The 21,508-nt window shown below is 41.3% G+C and overlaps 1 protein-coding gene across 3 annotated transcripts; it reads right to left on the bottom strand.

The window, feature by feature from the left end:
* Positions 1 to 1,310: 1,310 nt before the first annotated feature.
* Positions 1,311 to 13,481, bottom strand: rasgrp2 (RAS guanyl releasing protein 2 (calcium and DAG-regulated)). Of its 3 annotated transcripts, XM_021591466.2 has the most exons (18): positions 13,290 to 13,481; positions 13,062 to 13,118; positions 12,518 to 12,836; positions 12,220 to 12,322; positions 12,052 to 12,108; positions 10,205 to 10,336; positions 9,843 to 9,993; positions 9,497 to 9,670; positions 8,088 to 8,204; positions 7,638 to 7,919; positions 7,466 to 7,546; positions 7,259 to 7,357; positions 7,063 to 7,178; positions 6,802 to 6,943; positions 6,054 to 6,090; positions 5,509 to 5,667; positions 4,664 to 4,726; positions 1,311 to 4,450 (listed from the first exon to the last, which is right to left on the bottom strand). In XM_021591466.2, the coding sequence occupies exons 3-17, from the start codon at positions 12,585 to 12,587 to the stop codon at positions 4,668 to 4,670; spliced, it is 1,779 nt and encodes a 592-aa protein (XP_021447141.2). In that variant the 5' UTR covers positions 12,588 to 12,836; positions 13,062 to 13,118; positions 13,290 to 13,481; the 3' UTR covers positions 1,311 to 4,450; positions 4,664 to 4,667. The 3 variants fall into 3 exon arrangements, with proteins under 3 accessions (XP_021447141.2, XP_021447142.2, XP_021447139.2); XM_021591467.2 differs by lacking the exon at positions 13,062 to 13,118 and having other exon boundaries at positions 1,311 to 4,395; XM_021591464.2 differs by lacking the exon at positions 13,062 to 13,118 and having other exon boundaries at positions 13,290 to 13,480.
* Positions 13,482 to 21,508: the final 8,027 nt, after the last annotated feature.

Below are 21,508 nucleotides of genomic sequence, written 5' to 3'. Positions count from 1 at the left end.
GTGCGTTGCCATGGAGGACAATCACACCGTTAATGGGTTCAAGCTGTTCTCCCTATTATCTGATCAAATATAGGCACAGCATTGGAACATTTTGAGAGCATTATTGTAACCACCAAATGTATTGATTAACTCAAGCTGTTATGATGGTGGCAACTTTCAGCATGAGCATTTTGAATATAACTTCACCAAACCTTTTCATTGGTCTTTTTTAAACGTTTCATGTTATGTAGCCTATTTCACATGCAACATAGTCTGGCCTTCATGCATGTAGATGCTACACACATGATAACTGGCCTCGGAGCCACTACAGTCCAGCTCCCCCCATCTGTTCCACAAAACTGTTAATGCAGTGTGACAAGGTCATATGGGTTGGAAATCTCCCTCAGTAATAACCTTGTTTCAGTAGGGGAGAGTGGGAGGGAAAGTTGTGGCCTATTTTTCCACATTCAGCATTACTCCGTCAAGGGAAATATAGGGGTAAGTTGAGCCAGCTCCAAAGCTCTGCACCCAAACACAATCCCTTTTTTTGTCTTTAATCATATCAAAATGATATACTTTGGTTTAGATACAAGCAACAGGAAACCAGAACACATTCATTTGACTTGGTGAAAATCAATTTTTGGATCTAACTTACCACTTTTTCCAAGTGGTTTCTTCCTTCAGATTCCATGAAATGACCACACTCTTCCTAGATCTTTGATCCAATTTTTAATTGTGTATATGTTTGAGGTTGATCCAGTGGTAGGATTGGAACAGTGAGGCTAACAATGAAAATGCTTTATTCCTAGGACCTACTATTCCTAGGAGTAAAGTTATTTTTATGGTACATGTCACTGTTTGACTCAAAATGGCTTTTATGTGTTAGCCTGTACTCATCTGCAAGGATCACTTGGAGACTTAACTTTACGTTCATTCATGTATGTAGCAACCTGGTCAGACAGAATTTTTGAACAGTTCTAACACAATCAAATTAGACAGACCCTCAAAAGTACTAACTTCAGAAGCTGTACACTAACGATTAAATGCAGAAGTCAAATCACGAACAAACTCAGAATAGGTTTGTGAATCTAACTTTTTCCTGTAACGAAAACGTTGACGATATGCCTCTGGCACAAGCTCGTAGACCTTCAGAACTACTGATTTTAACTTTAGCAAAATCTTTACTGTCAGCTACACTCAGTGCTGCAAAAGCCTCACGTACTTTACCTGTAAGTACACATTGCAATAACATAGTCATGTCCAAATCTGACCAAGCTCTAGCTTCTGCAATACGCTCAAATAAAGCAAAGTATGTGTCTGGATCTGACTCATCAAATCAAAACTTTTATTAGCAAACATGAATGAAGATAAATAGCCACCGAAAACTGTACAAGTATTTACAAAACAACAAATTGGTCATGGCAACAAAAGGATATACACAAATAACACTTGTCGTGTCTTTACTATCATTAAATGAAGACTTTTAGTTTTTATCAAAGATTCTCCGTAATTAGCATTTTGTGATTAACTAATCAGGCAAATGGAATTAACTAGGAAGTCGGGGCACCAAGGAAAATATTCAGATTACAAAGTTATAATTTTCCTAATATACAATTTCAGATATTTTAATATCTGATCAATTAGTATTCTGATTAATGACTTATTCTTTATTTTACCTCACATTAGTCTCATTCCAAACGTCGTAAATTGTTGGTTATCTGCACAAACCCAGTCTTTGCTATGAGTCATCCATACATCAATTGTCTTAAATCATTTATTTACTAACTAAGTAATTCACAGAAATACATAAACAAACAGTAGATAGTTACAAGGAGACGATAACAGAGTTTCCCTAGTGGGATAAACCGGTATCGCGGCTTGGTGTACAAAAGGGAAGTTGGGTGTCGACTGAGATAAGACAACACACAGTTGATAATTATAATAGTTCAGAGTGACATTCATGTCGTTATGGATAGATGTTTCGGCGGTTGTCGGTCTTCGCGTTCAATGATACCGAATTCCTAGCTGTAAACTAGTAATTAATATCAAAGACTTGTTCTTATTCTGTCGGTATCGATAGTCTAAGAGTTTAACCACTTGGGATGGTTAAAAGATTCAGCCATCTACTCAAACCTTGGCCCTCTCGTTATCGAGGTAAGCTGGTCTCAACCTTTGTCCTCTCGTAATTGAGGGAAACATGGTCTGTTGAGAAAATCTTACGGTCGGGGTTATATTCGGAAGAACAGAAAAAGCTGTCTCATGAAGCCAGGTCCGAACTGGGCTCATGGGCGGTCCTCCGATTTAATTAAACTCCAAAGGGAATTGGAGTTTCCTTCATTAAACAGTCCAAAATCACATTACACAATTTTACAAACAGTATCATCCTCACTCATTCATCTTATACAACAAGTAGATGTAAACATCATATCTGAGGCTCTTATATAAACAGTGTTATGGTAATGTGGTCGTATTGTCTCCCATGAGTTTCACAAAATTGTACCAAACGGACCAGTTCGTAGCTGGATTCTTCACAGATCTTTTATACCTTCTCCAGAACATAAATGTTGTTCGGACCTCAAGTTCTGTGAGGTGGAAGAAATTCATTTGTTCTCTTCTATGAAAACTCTACTGTCTCTCTATACTGTGGCCATGAGGAGATCATCTCCTCCAGGAATTCATGACCTCTCTCTGACCACAGCAGCCTGGGTGTAGGAGACAGGGAGAGGGGGATGGGGCTTGCTGTATCCAAAGAGGGCAATGTCATGACACAATCTTCAACCAAAACCCAGCAGTTTGCCAACAAACAATGACATGATTTAAGTACACATACCCACAATGCATCAGCCAATGGGAGGAAGACCTGACACAATGATCAATTGATATTCACAATACATTAAATACAATACAACATGTATACAGCACACGTCAATAAACTCTAACACAAGTTTCTTCTCTCTTTCACAGATGATCATCAATCAAAATAGCATCGCTAACCACACAATTACAATTAATAAATGTGTTTCTTATAAATCATTAACCGTTTGCAATGTCTGCTTATTGAGACTAAGGCCTAGCTTTAGATGAGGTGACAGTGGACATGAGGAGGATCATCACAGTATGGTTTCCTAGAAACAAGGGTGGCTCAATTTAACCCTTTGGCTCAACTAACTCCACTCTCCACTATAGGGAACGTTACCACAATAGGAACAGGACTAGCCATTGTGAGATGGCTTCAGTTGTCACAGACCAGTAACAGCCCACAGGATACCCGGTGTGGAGTTACTATGGTGACAAATCCTCAGCTGGACCCAGGTAGCCTACCACAGTTTAAGTTGGCAGGAGTCATCAACACCTGAAGGCTGTGAGTTTGCAAAATGAGTGGTTCAGATAAGGACAGAACAAAGTGTTAAACATTTACTTCATTTTGCAGACGCTTTTATCCAGAGTGACTTACAGGAGCAATTAGGGGCAGATGGAAAGAGCTTTCACATATTCATTTCAGGGATTTGAACCAGCTACCTTTTGGGTACTGGCCCAATGCCACCAGATTACCTGCCTCCAACATGATCAATATCTTTAATTCTCACAGTATCTACAAAAGTTAGTTGAAATAAAATGCTTTAAATTGGAATCTGTTTGAAAGTGGAAATAAGGCATTTAAACTGGGTTTCAGAGTTGATAACTGCATAACATTTATTTAGGATAAATCCCAATATTTTTTACATGTCACCACATTCAGAATTTTTTATCAGTTTGGAATATATTTCAAAATGATAGTTTAAAATGTAGCCTGTATTTTACAGTGTCACTGAAGCCCATATGTACAAAGGTAGAACAAACCTCTGGAGTGGTTTCTGTAGTATGATATTACTATATTTATAATTTTATATTTTAAAATCATTTTCAGTATGTCTGTCTTTTAAATTGTACCACAGGATTGTCTAGTTGAGGAAATAACATCAATTGATCTTGTCATTAACAATCCACTCCCACATTTTTCCACCTCAACTAGACCACACAAACAGGGCAACACTAAAAACAGGGAATGTAAAAAGGCAGTGGTAGCCTACACTATCCAGTGTTGTCACACACAAACAGCCTCATCTAGTGGAGAAGCAATCTTCTGCAGTCATGAACCACATACAAATACACACAGGGATATGCATATACTGTAGGTTTACCTACTGTGAAAGCTGTGAGCAAATAATATGATGTTGAAGGATGAATAAAGGATGAATCCATCAGAAATGGATCAATCTATCAGATGAAGGATGAATCAATCAGATGAAGGAAGAATTTTAAAAATCCTTCCTCAGATTCGAAATGCTCTTAAACTGGAAAATTGGAATGTTCCTAACATGCGTTGTATCTTCAAACAGGAGCATAACGTTTCCTGAGATCTTCAGAGTGCTGCTGCTGCATGGAACATGGGCAGTCATTGTTGTTTTTCTCCTCAATGTTGGTCTTTATTCTGATATAAAAATGAACTAGTAAGTAGACTACACAATTAATTCAAGAAAGATATAGAAATGCAACCTAAACGGGATGTGCTTAGATATGATATGCTTAGAGACCACTTCAAAACACTTGCAGACAGAGCATAATGGTCCAATTCTGACCAGGACCATTTCTTGCACTTGGATTACTCCAACACATATACCCTGTATTCTCCTACATCTCTTACCTCCTCAAAGGTGGACATCAAACACTTCATCCCCCAGGGAGTCAGGAGCTTCCTCTGTAATGACTGGAGAGAGAGAACAAAGTATCTCTGTGTTAAGGGCACCACATCAGCCATATTGGAGAACAGCAGCGTTCAAAAGCATTTGCACTGAATAAAAATACACACGTGTAACTATGGTAACTATGTATCTGTTCATGGTTATACCAAGATGTCTACGGGTAGAAAACTAGATTCAGCCACTGAACGGACCGTAATTATAATCATTTGTACACTGTAAATTGACCACAACTAAGCCCAAAAAGAGATAGCATTTAAAAATAACAAGTTCATACCTTGCTGACATTGAGATATGATCATGTCTCTTTTTGTATTCGTGGGAATACTTGAACATATTTCCTAAATTAAACAAATATTGAGCTGAATTCCTGGTGATTTGAGTCTTTTTTGACCAAAAAAAGAGAATTCAAAAAATGCTGAGGGGACCCCAAAAAAATCACTCGTGGACTGATTTTGGCCCATGGGCCACCTATTGCTGACCCCTGATCTACGGTATAAAAGCTTATAGGCTTATGAATCAGAATATATTAATGTGAGAGTGAGCCATTCATCTTTATTACAATGACAATGTTTCAAGTAGATTGGACAGGAGCAAAAGCTCATTTGTTCCAGCTACTGACATGAGATAATATGCACTAAATTGACAAAACATACCATACCTAATTGCAAAAAGCTGTAAAAAGTACTGTACCAGTCCTTGTGCTTCAAGACTACAGTAAGTTTGAAACATCCAGGAAAAGATTTGAACATTACTGAAAAGAGAGTGGAATTGGGCGGTATGCTTGTACCTGTATGTTGTACAGTGTGTAACTGCTGAGCTATAGCAGGCACACTGAAGGAACGGAAGTGTTGGGGAGAATGGTATTCGGGACAGGTGCTCTGTGTTCGTTTGCGGCACTCCACAGCAAGGCGGCTGCGACAATCTTTGTGGCAGCTCACCCCACAGGCTAGAATAGAGAAGAGTGGTAAGTATGGGGTTGAACCTCTTACATCTGAAAACAGACAGCATTGGTACTGGCATTGCTATTGTATTGTTATATATCTAACCTTGGCTTCTTATAGGCATTGTAATATGGCTTTTGTGTTTAACTACACAATGTAACTTGGAAAGGTCTTAGAAAGGTTTTGCTTGAGGCATGGTGAATGCTGCTTAACTTCTTACTGTGTACACTAATCAGTGCCTGTCTCATTGAGCAAGAGTAGCTGTTAAATAACTGAATCCTGAAATATAAATAAGCAAATAAGCAATAAAATGTTGGTCAACGTTACACAACTTTGTGCGTGGGGTGCGATAGGTGTAGAATACCCAACGGAGATCATTTTATTTGTGTACCTTTACACTTGTATCTTTGTTTGTAAAATCCCCACATCTGAAAAATACAATTCATCTGTTACATATCACATTTAGCATTAGAAAAAAACAGGTTAATGGTGACTTTGTAAATGAAACTGATTGCTGAATAATCTTTTTATCCAAATTTCACATGCATTCATTTCAAAGCCTTTGTCGTCAACAGTGAGCAGTTAATTAAGTCTTGTTTGAAACTGTCACTTCAGCTTTCTCAGGAGTCAACAAGAGTCAACTGCTGACAGCTTGATTGGTTCAAAATGATACGTACAGAACAGACCTGAAGTGGGGCCCATATGAAAGGAAATTCAATGAAGTGTCCTCAGAATAACAGAATAACAGACTAACAGACTAAACGTGAGTGAGAGACAGAACGAAAGACTTGAAAAAAGGAAACAGAACTGTTGTGTTTGGGTGGAAGCCATCAGGAAATGTGAGATCAGGAAGTCAGTTCTTTGTTTTGTTAAGCAATGTCACCAATATAACCATTATCTTTCCACATCCAAAATGGTGTCCTCTAAATACCTTATTCCAAAATATCCACTATTCTGGTCACAATATGTGCTTCCTATAATATGGGTACCTTAACATAATTTGTATATGCAGGTCCTCATAATAATTGGTTTATACCTAATTGTTTCATATTTATTTACTTATGATTATTTACATTTTGTTTCTAATAGCTTTTACATGGAGTTGTACACAGTTGAAGCATAGGCATCATTGTACTTACGATGCCTTTACAGTGATGGCAAAGCATAGGCTTCATGCAGGTCTTCTCTGAAAATGTGTGGATGAACCCCATCTTGCTGTTCAGTAAAGAGCTGGCCTTGGTGAAGTAGTCGATCATCTCCTCCTGACTGATTCTGCCGTCCCTGAGAGGGTGAGGGGTCAAAGGTTGATATTACAGTAATAGCAAGAGGCTCTGTGTGACTTGTGGATCTAAAGATAGTTGAAATGTTGGCCATCAATAGTTATGACTTGTCATACTCACTGATTCTTATCCAGGTCGTCAAACTTGCAGAGGTATGGGAAGTTAGTCCTAATGATCTCAAATTCCTCCTGAGTGACGTAGCCGTCTCCATCAGTGTCAAAATTCTTAAACACAGACTGAAAAAGGACCAAATGTAAGTTCTCATTGCCATCTTTTATAATTACATTTCATATTTCAAATATGTTGTATAGCCTACCTCTACCATCTTCTGTATGTGTTTACTGATGATGGTGGGGTCAGCTTTGGGCTTCACTGAAGATGCCCACTCTTCTATCATAGGTGGGCTTGGGGTAGACTGGCAAACCAAAACAAACATTTGACAATAATTAACATTTCCTCTAGATTACATACAAGCTCTGTGTCTGTGTCCGTGGCCATGTCTGTGTCCCTGACATACACTCACCAATGGCCTGGCTGTGCGGGGCTCCCTCTGCAGGGACAGCTGATATATCTCTTCCTCTGAGTGATACTGGTCCAGAGACACCTGAAAGGACCCAAACACAAACTGTTCAATCAAATGCCAACAGGTAAAACAAATCTACCAAGTCGTACAATATCAGGCAACAGGGCCAGACCATGAGCAGGTTGAGCAGGTCCATGTTGGCATCAACGCTGGGTGGCATGGTCTGGATCAGCGCAAGCTCCTGGAGGATGGCATACAGCTGTTGGGTCTTGGCCAGGTTGACCTGCGTCTTCTCCCGGTCACTCCAGTCGGGCAGGGCAACGTGCACAGCAATCAGGTCCTTGAGGTGCACACCCAGGATGGGGAAACGGAAGCCTGTGCTCTCTGAGAAGCGCTGGCGGTACTGGCTATAGTTCCCACAGGATGTCACAAGCTCCACCAGGTTGTTGAACACCTGAGGCAATAAGGACGTCACATAATGTTGGACATCACATAGCTAGAGCCAAATAATAGGTCACATTTTGACGTAGATCTACATTCAAAATGCAAATGTTTAGTTGCAATTGGTAAGCAAATGTTTTCACTCTTCTAAACTAAAATAATTATGATCAAAACTGTTTACCTTGCTCACATCGTTGCTGATGTGTGACTGTGTGTCTTTGAGGCGTGAGATGGAGCTGTTACTGAGACCCCCCACTACTGCCATCAGAGTGTTGAAGTTCTGAAGCTGTAACAACCTCTACAGAGACCAGATACAAAAATAGAACCCATCTTAGCCCTAACATAGCCAACAAAAAACAGCATGGAACACAAGACAGAGCAACTTCTAGAGGGAGTTTGGATTCCATTCACTGAGAAGCAGTGGTACTAATGGACTTCTCTTTATCGGAGGGATGATTCACACTGACTTGGGAGATGACTCAGGTAACTGGGACTGGACTCTTTCTGACCTGGTAGCTGACTTTTTCTGACCAGGTAGTTCAGCCTGATCTCATAGTAAGATAGCAAAGGTACATCCGGGAAACACTCAAATTAGTATGATATGTCATGTTTAATATGGTTACATAAGACAGAACACAGTTAACTTTAGCATTTCAGCTAATAAACAACTTTTCAACTACTTACTACTTTTTAGCTACTTTGCAACTACATAGCATGTTAGCTAACCCTTCCCCTAACCTTAACTCTAAACTTAAGCCTTTAGCTAACCTTCCCCTAACCGTGTAACCTTAACCCTAACCCCTATCCTTAACTCTTGCCTAACTAACTAATGCTAGCCAGCTAGCTAATGTTAACATTAGCCACCTAGCTAACATTAGCCACCTAGCTAACATTAGCCACCTAGCTAACATTAGCCACCTAGCTAACATTAGCCACCTAGCTAACATTAGCCACCTAGCTAACATTAGCCACCTAGCTAACATTAGCCACAACAAATTGGAATTCGTAACATTTCCAAAATATGTCAAATTCCTAGCATATACATACCATACAAAATGTAACATCATATTACATGGAATGTATTGGATATACAGTACATACAGAATAATATGAAATGCTCTTAGACCAGGTTGGTGATTATTTTCTGACCTGGTAGTTGACTCTTTCTGAGCTGGGAGCTTACTCTTTCTGATTTGGGAGTTGACCCTTTGTGACCTGGAAGTTGACTTTTTCTGACCTGGTAGTTGACCTTTTCTGATCTGGGAGTTGATTCATTGACCTGGGACTGGGAGTGATTCATTGACCTGGGACTGGGAGTTGATTAATTGACCTGGGGATGGGAGTTGATTCATTGACCTGGGACTGGGAGTTGATTCATTGACCTGAGACTGGGAATTGATTCATTGACCTGAGACTGGGAGTTGATTAATTTACCTGGGACTGGGAGTTGATTCATTGACCTGGGACTGGGAGTTGATTCATTAACCTGGGACAGGAAGTTGATTCATTGACCTGGGACTGGGAGTTGATTCCTTGACCTGGGACTGGGAGTTGATTCATTGACTTGGGACAGGGAATTGATTGACTGACCTGTGCGACCCTAATAAAATGGGAGATGACTGCAGCCCTCTGGGGGGCGGTGGGCTTGCTGAGCACCATCAGCTGGATCCACTGAGACACGCTGTTGAAGAGGGTGATGAAGCGCTCCAGGATGGGGTTATCCACTGTGCAGCCATGCATCACAAAGCTGTGGTAGTCCTGGAACTGGAGGGCAAGGGACCATTTTAAAAACAATGTCCAATATGCAAACACACAGTCTATCTTACTTAAACCACAAATACAACAACTACTGCATAATTCAGCCAAAACCAAAGTCACCTGAGTGAGACCCAGAACGAAGCTGGCAAACAGAGCCACCTGCTGGCCACCCACTCACCAGTATCCTACAGAAGGACTTATACTCCATGTAGGTGAGGTGCTCTGCTAGTTCAGATGAGTCCAGGTGATCAAAGAGGAGAGACGTCTTCCTCTTCTTGAAATCAGACTGAGCTGGTTGGCTCACCTGCCTACTCCACTCATATGACGGCCTAGGGAAAATAAGAAAGGAAACTCAACTATCAGTAGAAGTACTGCGAGAGTGGCCCGAATATATATGCACTCATGCACTCTGAAACCGTTCTACTGTATCATTAAATGCTAAGCTGTCACTGTGTCACTGTGGAGGAGACTATGCCTGCCAGGCTGGTTAGCTGCTACAATGCTTGTATGATTGCCTGGCTGAAGACAGGGGGCACTTACACACTGTCAACGTTGATGAGTGTGCTCTGGTGCTCCTCTCCCTGCTGAGCCAGCTGCTCCTTCAGCCTTCTGATCTGCTCTGCCAGCTCTGGGTTCAGGTCAAACTCTGCTGGGAACTCGCTGATCCAGTACCTTACGGTGCAGTATGGAGAGGAGAGGCGGGGTTTACAGGGACAGAAGGGTAGGACAGGAGAAGTTAGTGTTGTCATTTCTGTCTCGGAGCCAGAGAGTGTGGAAATCATATACCTACATGGAGATCATATACCTACAATGGCAAGAAAAAGTATGTGAACCCTTTGGAATTACCTGGATTTCTGGATAAATTGTCATCAAATTTGATCTGATCTTCATCTAAGTCACAACGATGGACAAACATAGTGTGCTTAAACTAATAACAAACAAATGATTGTATTTTTCTTGTCTATAATGAATACATCATTTAAACATTCACAGTGTAGGTTGGACAAAGTATGTGAACCTCTAGGCTAATGACTTCTCCAAAAGCTAATTGGAGTCAGGAGTCAGCTAGTATGGAGTATGAGACGAGATTGGAGATGTTGGTTCGAGCTGCCTTGCCCTATAAAAAACACTCACAAAATTTGAGTTTGCTATTCACGGGAAGCATGGCCTGATGTGAACCATGCCGCGAACAAAAGAGATCTCAGAAGACCTAAGATTAAGAATTGTTGACTTGCATAAATCTGGAAAGGGTTACAAAAGTATCTCTAAAAGCCTTGATGTTCATCAGTCCACAGTAAGACAAATTGTCTATAAATGGAGAAAGTTCAGCACTGTTGCTACTCTCCCTAGGAGTGGCCGTCCTGCAAAGATGACTGCAAGTGCACAGCGCAGAATGCTCAATGAGGTTAAGAAGAATCCTAGAGTGTCTGGCAATATATTCTGTGGACAGATGAAACTACAATTGAGTTGTTTCGAAGGAACACACAACACTGTGTGTGGAGAAAAAAAGGCGAAGCACACCAACATCAAAACCTCATCTCAACTGTAAAGTGTGGTGGAGGGAGCATCGTGATTCGGGGCTGCTTTCCTGCCTCAGGGCCTGGACAGTTTGCTACCATCGACGGAAAAATGAATTCCCAAGTTTATAAAGACATTTTGCAGGAGAAATTTAGGCTATCTGTCCGCCAGTTGAAGCTCAACAGAAGTTGGGTCATGCAAAGGACAATGACCCAAAACATAGAGGCAAATCAACAACAGAATGGCTTCAACAGAAGAAAATACGCCTTCTGGAGTGGCCCAGTCAGAGTCCCGACCTCAACCCGATTGAGATGCTGTGGCATGACCTCAAGAGAGCAGTTCACACAATATTGCTGAACTGAAACAGTTTTGTAAAGAGGAATGGTCCAAAATTCCTCCTGACTGTTGTGCAGTTCTGATCCGCAACTATAGAAAACGTTTGGTTGAGGTTTTTGCTGTCAAAGGAGGGTCAACCAGTTATTAAATCCAAGGGTTCACATACTATTTCCAACCTGCAGAGGGAACGTTTACACGGTGTGTTCAATAAAGACATGAAAACGTGTAATTGTTTGTGTGTTATTAGTTTAAGCAGACTGTGTTTCTCTATTGTTGTGACCTAGATGAAGATCAGATCAAATTTTATGACCAATTTATGCAGAAATCCAGGTATTTCCAAAGGGTTCACATACTTTTTCTTGCCACTGTACATGGAGATCATACACCTACACATTGCTTACAGGGAAGTAATATACTGTACCTACAGTACATGTGTTAATGTTGACAGACAAGCACAGAATCTATCTCACGACTAAGACCTATAGTAGTTCTTCCTCTGTGGCTCCATGATTTTCTATGCTGTATTCACTCACTTGATAAGATGGCAGATTTGTGACCTGAGTTCAGGCAGACAGTTTTCCTCCAGCGACCTTGTGTGGTTAAGGAACATGATTCCACCAAAAGCTTTTGAAACACCTGGTCTAGTAATCCTTAGGCCCATCACTAGAGAGCAATAGTGTGTCATTCATCTGAAAGGATACTTGCTGGAGAGTTTCTTGGCCAGGTCAGCAGAGGAGAGGTACCATGGATGCATCATGAGAAACATCCGGACCAGAGACTCATCATCCAGCCTGCCTTCATAATCTACCAGGAGAGGAGATATCGAGATACATGGATGAGCTTCACTGTACAAGGCAAGCTTCCACATATTGTGTAAATAATTTATAAATAGGCAACTACTGCAGTTGTACAATCAAACAACAATGAAAATGTTATCTAAGCATGTACTGTCTGCCACTATCCACACCAGAAGAGAGTCAAAGGGAGAGTAATCCTGACCAAATGCTTTGATGCAGGCCTCCGTAAGCTCATCAACTGTAGCCGACTGATCTAGTTTGATAGACTTCATCCTCCTCTGGTTCTCTCTCCAACAGTCCTCTCTGTTCTCTCCTCCGTTGACACATACACAGTGAGACTGTGATGAGGTTTGGGATTTAGAAGAATGGCTGTGTTCTCTATTCTGTTGGGCAACCTTCCAACAGAGTCCTCTGATGAGTCTCTTAGTCCTCAGGCAGGCAGCTACTCTGCTCCAGTCAACAAGCCAAGAAAGTCTCTTCCTCTTTATGAAAGCTTTTAGTTTGTGTGCTTCCTGCCCCACCTTAAAACAAGAACATTGGTATAGTCATGAAAACCCCCAAAACCCAGTTGAGAGTTGGCCTTTAGCAATTCAGTATTCAATTGTTTGCTTACTGATGATAATACAAACAAAACTGTTTTGTGACACAAGAACCTGCAATATGGCAAAACTAATTCACCCTCTACATACACTATCTATCTGATTATTAATGATGAAAGGAAAAGATAATCCCAGCCAAACGATTACCCATCAGACAGTGTGTTGGTGGCTCTTTTCCCAGATATCAAATACGTCAACAGTTATCTAAAACACAATTAGAGATTGCACTGTTTTGCACTTGCAAATTGAGTTTAAAAACATTGACTGATTTTATAATGTAATAATTTATTAGATACAGTAAATGAGTCATTAAGAAATGACACCACTACCAGTCTACCAAACTATGTTATATCATACTAATAAAAAAGATCTTACCCTCTTGAATTGACCAGAGCAGTATTGTCATAAGATGTGGAAAATCACAAGACTATGAAAGGTGTCTGAACCCCTCCATTGCTTCTTCAAAGCAGTTTGTCTAACTAAGTGACAGTTATATATCCCTTCAGTTGCCTTTTGCTCTCAGTTTCCTTTTTGCTGTGCATTTTAGTGCGGTCACATTTCCTCTTTACAGAACGTGCCCCAAAGTGTCAACCAGTCCTTCTAAATTAAATGCACTTTCACACTCAAGGCAGTGCTGTTGGTGGTGTGATTTTAATAAAGCATTATTAAGGGTACTTAGTCAGATGAAATAACAAAGCACTTATATATTGTAATGGAAATTATATTTTATTTGACCATTTAAAATACATAAAGAAGCCATACCAGGCAACAAATACATGATCCACAACGACAGAGGATTATATACTGTAGAAAAAAAGTTAAAATATGTCTGTCTGTCTATCTTGCTCTACACGCACGCACGCACGCACGCACACACGCACACACGCACACACGCACACACGCACACACGCACACACACACACACACACACACACACACACACACACACACACACACACACACACACACACACACACACAGTTGCTCTGAGGTAGCAGATCCCTCACTTCATATACAGTGCCTTCAGAAAGTATTCACACCCCATGACTTATTCCCCAATAAATTGTGTTACAGCCTGAATTTAAATTGGATCAAATTTAGATTTTTCTTTGTCACTGGCCAAATGTGAAGCTGAAATGTATTGAGTCAATAGGTATTCAACCACTTTGTTACTGAAAGCCTAAATAAGATCAGGTGTAAAAATGGATTTAACAAGTCACATAATAAGTTTAAGATGATTTTTGAATGACTACCTCATCTCTGTACCCCACGCATACAATTATCTGTAAGGTCCCTCAGTTGAGCAGTGAATTTCAAATACAGATTCAACCACAAAAACAAGGGAGGTGTTTCAATGCCTTGCAAAGATGGGTAAACATTTGAAAAAGCAGACATTGAGCATGGTGAAGCTTTTAATTACACTTTGGAGGGTGTATAAATACACCCAGTCACTACAAAGATACAGGCGTCCTTCCTAACTCAGTTGCTGGAGAGGAAGGAAACTGCTCAGGGATTTCCCGGCGCAGCTGTATAAGGAAATAAGCAAATAGGAAACCACTCATGCAGAGGCGGCCCTCTTAATGGCCGGAGACTTTAATGCAGGGAAACTTAAATCAGTTCTACCAAATCTATATCAATATGTTAAATGAGCAACCAGAGGGAAAAAAAATCTAGATAACCTGTATTCCACACACAGAGACGCGTACAAAGCTCTCCCTCGCCGTCCATTTGGTAATTCCGACCACAACTCTATCCTCCTGAATCCTGCTTACAAGCAAAAATTAAAGCAGGAAGCACCAGTGACTCGGTCTATAAAAAAATGGTCAGATGAAGCAAATGCTAAATTACAGGACTGCTTTGCTGTCACAGACTGGAACATGCCCTGGAATTCTTCCGATGACATTGAGTGATACACCACATCAGTCACTGGCTTTATCAATAAGTGCATTGTGGACGTCGTCCCCACAGTGACTGTACGTACATACCCCAACCAGAAGCCATGGATTACAGGCAACATTCGCACTGAGCTAAAGGGTAGAGCTGCCGCTTTCAAGGTGCGGGAAGCTTACAAGAAATCCCGCTATGCCCTGCAACGAACCATCAAACAGGCAAAGCGTCAATACAGGGCTAAGATTGAATCATACTACACCGTCTCCGAATGCTCGTCGGATGTGGCAGGGCTTGAAAACTATTACAGACTACAAAGGGAAGCACAGCCGCGTGTCACACGAGCCTACTAGACGAGCTAAATCACTTCTATGCTCGCTTCGAGGCAAGCAGCACTGAGGCATGCATGAGAGCATCAGCTGTTCCGGACGACTGTGTGAACGCGCTCTCCATTGTTGACGTGAGTAAGACCTTTAAGCAGGTCAACATACACAAGGCTGCGGGGCCAGACGGATTACCAGGACGTGTGCTCCGGGCATGTGCTGACCAACTGGCAGGTGTCTTCACTGACTTTTTCAACATGTCCCTGATTGAGTCTGTAATACTAACATGCTTAAAGCAGACCACCATAGTCCCTGTGCCAAAGAACACAAAGGCAACCTGCCTAAATGACTACAGACCCGTCGCACTCACGTTCGTAGCCATGAAGTGCTTTGAAAGGCTGGTCATGGCTCACATCAACACCATTATCCCAGAATCCCTAGACCCACTCCAATTTTCATACAGCCCAAACAGATCCACAGATGATGCAATCTCTATTGCACTCCACACTGCCCATTCCCACCTGGACAAAAGGAACACCTATGTGAGAATGCTATTCATTGACTACAGCTCAGCGTTCAACACCATAGTATCCTCAAAGCTCATCACCAAGCTAAGGATCCTGGGACTAAACACCTTCCTCTGCAACTGGATCCTGTACTTCCTGACAGGCCGCCCCCAGGTGGTGAGGGTAGGTAGCAACACATCTGCCACGCTGTTCCTCAACACTGAAGCTCCCCAGGGGTGCGTGCTCAGTCCTCTCCTGTACTCCCTGTTCACCCACGACTGCATGGTCAGGCACGAATCCAACACCATCATTAAGTTTGCTGACAACACAACAGTGCTAGGCCTGATCACCGACAACGACGAGACAGCCTATAGGGAGGAGGTCAGAGACCTGGCCGGGTGGAACCTATCCCTCAACGTAACCAAGACTAAGGAGATGATTGTGGACTACAGGAAAAGGAGCACGCATGTCCCCATTCTCATTGATGGGGCTGTAGTGGAGCAGGTTGAGCGCTTCAAATTCCTTGGTGTCCACATCAACAACAAACTAGATTGGTCCAAGCACACCAAGACAGTCGTGAAGAGGGCACGACAATGCCTATTCCAGGAAACCTATTTCAGGAAACTAAAAAGATTTGGCATGGGTCCTGAGATCCTCAAAAGGTTCTACAGCTGCAACATTGGGAGCATCCTGACTGGTTGCATCACTGCCTGGTATGGCAATTGCTCGGCCTATGACCGCAAGGCACTTCAGAGGGTAGTACGTACGGCCCAGTACATCACTGGGGCAAAGCTGCCTGCCATCCAGGACCTCTACACCACGCGGTGTCAGAGGAAGGCCCTAAAAATGGTCAAAGACCCCAGCCACCCCAGTCATAGACTGTTCTCTCTTCTAACGTATGGCAAGCGGTACCGGAGTGCCAAGTCTAGGACAAAAAGGCCTCTCAACAGTTTTTACCCCCAAGCCATAAGACTCCTGAACAGGTCACCAAATGGTTACTCGGACTATTTGCATTGTGTGCCCCCCAACCCCTCTTTTACGCTGCTGCTACTCTCTGTTTATCTTATATACATAGTCACTTTAACTATACATTCATGTACAAACTACCTAAATGGCCCGACCAACCAGTGCTCCAGCACATTGGCTAACCGGGCTATCTGCATTGTGTCCCACCACCCGCCAACCCCTCTTTTTACTCTTATGCTACTCACAGTTCCTCATATATGCATAGTCACTTTAACGATACCTACATGTACATACTACCTCAAGAAGCCTGACTAACAGGTGTCTGTATATATCCTTGCTACTCTTTTTTGAAATGTATTTTTTACTGTGGTTTTATTTCTTTACTTACCTACACACACAGACACACATACCTTTATATCCGCACCATTGGTTAGAGCCTGTAAGTAAGCATTTCACTGTAAGGTCTACCTACACCTGTTGTATACATGACAAATAAACTTTGATTTGATTTGATCTTTTTCACCTGTCTTGTGATTGTCTCCACTCCCTCCAGGTGTCGCTTATTTCCCTGGTGTATATATCCCTGTGTTTCTGGTCTCTCTGTGCCAGTTCGTCTTGTATAACTTTCAAGTCAACCAGCGTTTTTCCCTTACTCTTGCCTCTATTCTCTTTTGCTAGTCCTCCCGGTTTTTGACCCTTGCCTGTTTTTCTGTACTTTGTACCCGCCTGCCCTGACCATTCTGCCTGCCCTGACCTCGAGCCTGCCTGCCATTCTGTACCTCCTGGACTCTGAACTGGTTTTGACCTTTTGCCTGTCCACGACCATTCTCTTGCCTACCCCTTTTGGATTGTTTAATAAATATCAAGACTCAAACCATCTGCCTCCCGGGTCTGCATCTGCGTCTCGCCTTGTGCCCTTATACCATAAGGTTAATGGTGATTTTAAAACAGTTACAGAGTTCAATGGCTGTGATGGGAGAAAACTGAGGATGGATCAACAACATTGTAGTTACTCCACAATACTAACCTAAATGACAGTGTGAAAAGAAGGAAGCCTGTACATAATACACATTTTTTTAAACATGCATCCAGTTTGCAAAAAGGCACTAAAGTAATACTGCAAAAAATGTGGCAAAGAAATTCACATTTTTCTTTGAATACAAAGTGTTATGTTTGGGTCAAATCCAATACAACACACTCTCCAAAATTTCAAGCATAGTGGTGGCTGCATCATGTTACGGGTATGCTTATAATTATTAAGGACTGGGTATCATGTTTCAGGTATGACCCAGATCCAGACAGTGTCGAAGAAAGAAATGTTTATCTCTAGTACAGGGGCAGGCAAATGACAGGTTAACGACAGGCGGAGATCAGTAAGTGACAGGTCAACGGCAGGCAGAGATCAGTAAGTGATAGGTCAACAGCAGGCGGAGATCCAGAGTGGGTGCAAAAGGTCCAGAACGGCAGGCAGTCTCAGGGTCAGGGCAGGCAGTCCTGAGGGTCAGGGCAGGCAGTCTCAGGGTCAGGTCAGGCAGAACGGTCAAAACCGGGAAAGACTAGAAAACAGGAGCAAGAACAGACAGGAGCAGGGGAACAAACGCTGGTAGGTTTCACGAAACAAAACGAACTGGCAACAGACAAACAGAGAACACAGGTATAAATACACAGGGGATAATGGGGAAGATGGGCGACACCTGGAAGGAGGTGGAGACAGGCACAAAGGCAGGTGAAACAAATCAGGGTGTGACACTGGGGAGTTTTTCAGGATACAAAAATAAACGGAATGGAGCTAAGCACAAGCAAAATCCTAGAGGAAAACCTGGGTCAGTCTGCTTTCCACCAGACACGGGGAGTGTTGAGGTTACTGTGAACTTGGTATTGTTTGATTGGTCAATGGTGGTTGGTTTTGGGTTGAAAGGTTACACCTTCAGATGTTATAAATGGAATGAAAAACTTTTGTTCTCTCTCTTATCCTGTATCCAGTCCATGGAGGAAGGCTAGATTATCAATTCTAATTTCCTGGGCTTCTAGGCTTCTAGCCTAGTAACCATCTCTTTGTTCATGTTTTGTCCTGTAAGTTAACCTTAGGATCTATATGCCAAGAAGTATGCTTTGTAATAGTTGTTAATGCTTTGTAACTTAAGCTTTATGCCTGGTATGTGAATTAATTCATTGTACAATGTTAATTAAATATCTGCCTTTCATATAGACAATTCTCAGACCAATTATTGCTAGTCAACGTCAGCTCGTTGCCTCATGCTTGCTTGTATATTTTAATTATCTTTATGGAGTCAGGTTAACATTTTAATAGGCTAATTGCTTAGTCTCATTACGAGTCACATGTGAGGTATTTATAATGTCATATGTAATGTATGTCAAATATGACTGCCCACTACATATTTATTATACAGAAATTCCAGATGAGCTGTTGTACTCAGAGGCTATCTCAAACAGACAGTAACTGTGCACAAGCTGTCAAGCTCTAGGTTCCTGTTCCATCTGTCGAGGCCAAGGGGTTATTTCCTATGACCCTACTATGACCCATGACCCTACCCTAATTGTAGCTGGTTTACATCCCAGTCTTTACTGGGATCAATGTCAAAGGAAAGAGGGTTTTGATTCCTGGAAGTCAATGGAGTAGAACATGTACTGCATTCTTTCATGTTATCAATGACAAGGAATGCAATTTCAATTTGAGAAATGCAATCATGTTTTTTTGTTGTAAGTAGGCTTATTTGTAAAAAAAAAAAAAAAAAAAAAAAGGATTACTTACTACGACTGTGATAATGTGGTTGTCTCATCAAGCGGTCTTAAGATGAATGCACTAACCGTAAGTCGCTTTGGATAAGAGCATCTGCTAAATGACGAACACATATATGTAATGTGACCTACCATTCCCTGCCAGTGCCTCTACCGGACCTTTAAAAAAATAAAACAATGTAATGTAACATTTAATGTTTATTTAACTAGGCAAGTCAGTTAAGAACAAATTCTTATTTACAATGACGGCATATACTGGCTAAACCCGGACCAATTGTGCGCCGCCCTATGGGACTCTAGCACTGAGATGCAGTGCCTTAGACCACTGAGCCACTGCATTTCCTAGCTCATCCAAATTCACTGTTCACCTTTCTATGTAAATACATGTGCCAACATATGCATATGACAACGAGAGAACATTTTTGGACCCAGATGATCAATGTAAATTTCAAGTGGTGTTGAGTTGATGGAAATATGGAATGTTTGGCTCATGTGACCTACCGATCCCTGCCAGCACCTCTCTATCAGACCTAACCCTCGCTTTCTGTTCTTTGTTACATTTTTGCCCTTTTCGTGAAATATTGTAATCTTCTGTTTTCAGACAGCATTAGAATTGTTGAGGTCTCTTACAACTAGAAACAAACCCTTTGGAAATACGTGTAAATTCTATGAGTTTCAGTTTTTCTATTAGTTTTCATTATGAAACAGCTTCTACAGTAAGTAAACTCACTGCAGGGACAAGACGCAGTAATGATTACACCATCCTAATGCAGAAAGGTCACTGAAACAAATATTGCCCTTCTCTTAAAGCTGTGGGAGTGTTTTGTTTGTGTCAGGCTTCAAGTGTTGTCTACTGGCTCCTGACATTAACCAGACATGCCTTCCAAATATCATGGCCTTTGAGGCTGGGTCACAGCTGCTATTAATGAACCAGGCCTCCATGATAGCGCCAAAGACAGTACAGTATGAAGATAGGCAGAAACTGCTTCTCCAATAGAAATCCCAGATCACACTTGTAGGCGATGTCATGGTTAAGTTGGTTAGCTAAGCTCATGTGTAGAAACACGTCCTCGGGTCTAACGGTTGTCTCGCACCAAACTGTGCATGTGCAGGCCATCAAATCAAAGTTACTCCTTCAATACAAAGTTGTTTTTGACGAAAATGAAAAGTTTGTCTCTTCCACGAGTAATAACATGTTCCATGAGTAATAACATGTTCCACGAGTAATAACATGTTCCATGAGTAATAACATGTTCCACGAGTAATAACATGTTCCACGAGTAATAACATGTTCCATGAGTAATAACATGTTCCACGAGTAATAACATGTTCCACGAGTAATAACATGTTCCATGAGTAATAACATGTTCCACGAGTAATAACATGTTCCATGAGTAATAACATGTTCCATGAGTAATAACATGTTCCATGAGTAATAACATGTTCCACGAGTAATAACATGTTCCACGAGTAATAACATGTTCCATGAGTAATAACATGTTCCACAAGTAATAACATGTTCCACAAGTAATAACATGTTCCACAAGTAATAACATGTTCCATGAGTAATAACATGTTCCATGAGTAATAACATGTTCCACAAGTAATAACATGTTCCACGAGTAATAACATGTTCCATGAGTAATAACATGTTCCACGAGTAATAACATGTTCCATGAGTAATAACATGTTCCATGAGTAATAACATGTTCCACAAGTAATAACATGTTCCATGAGTAATAACATGTTCCACAAGTAATAACATGTTCCACAAGTAATAACATGTTCCATGAGTAATAACATGTTCCATGAGTAATAACATGTTCCACGAGTAATAACATGTTCCACGAGTAATAACATGTTCCACAAGTAATAACATGTTCCATGAGTAATAACATGTTCCACGAGTAATAACATGTTCCACGAGTAATAACATGTTCCATGAGTAATAACATGTTCCACGAGTAATAACATGTTCCATGAGTAATAACATGTTCCACAAGTAATAACATGTTCCATGAGTAATAACATGTTCCACAAGTAATAACATGTTCCATGAGTAATAACATGTTCCACGAGTAATAACATGTTCCATGAGTAATAACATGTTCCACGAGTAATAACATGTTCCATGAGTAATAACATGTTCCAC

This window comes from Oncorhynchus mykiss, chromosome Y, assembly GCF_013265735.2.
Source record: "Oncorhynchus mykiss isolate Arlee chromosome Y, USDA_OmykA_1.1, whole genome shotgun sequence".
In the NCBI taxonomy this organism is placed as follows: domain Eukaryota; kingdom Metazoa; phylum Chordata; class Actinopteri; order Salmoniformes; family Salmonidae; genus Oncorhynchus; species Oncorhynchus mykiss.
The sequence above is the reverse complement of the archived record's forward strand: the minus strand, read 5'-3'. Positions and strand labels throughout refer to the sequence as shown.

Excerpts from the sequence above, each read along its gene's own strand:
- rasgrp2 (XM_021591466.2), bottom strand. The coding sequence starts at position 12,587 with ATGAAGTCTATCAAACTAGATCAGTCGGCTACAGTTGATGAGCTTACG. Across the intron at positions 7,920-8,087 it reads TCAGCAACGATGTGAGCAAG|GTGTTCAACAACCTGGTGGA; the intron begins GTAAACAGTTTT and ends TTATTGCCTCAG. Across the intron at positions 6,944-7,062 it reads GACGACCTGGATAAGAATCA|GGACGGCAGAATCAGTCAGG; the intron begins GTGAGTATGACA and ends TCACCCTCTCAG.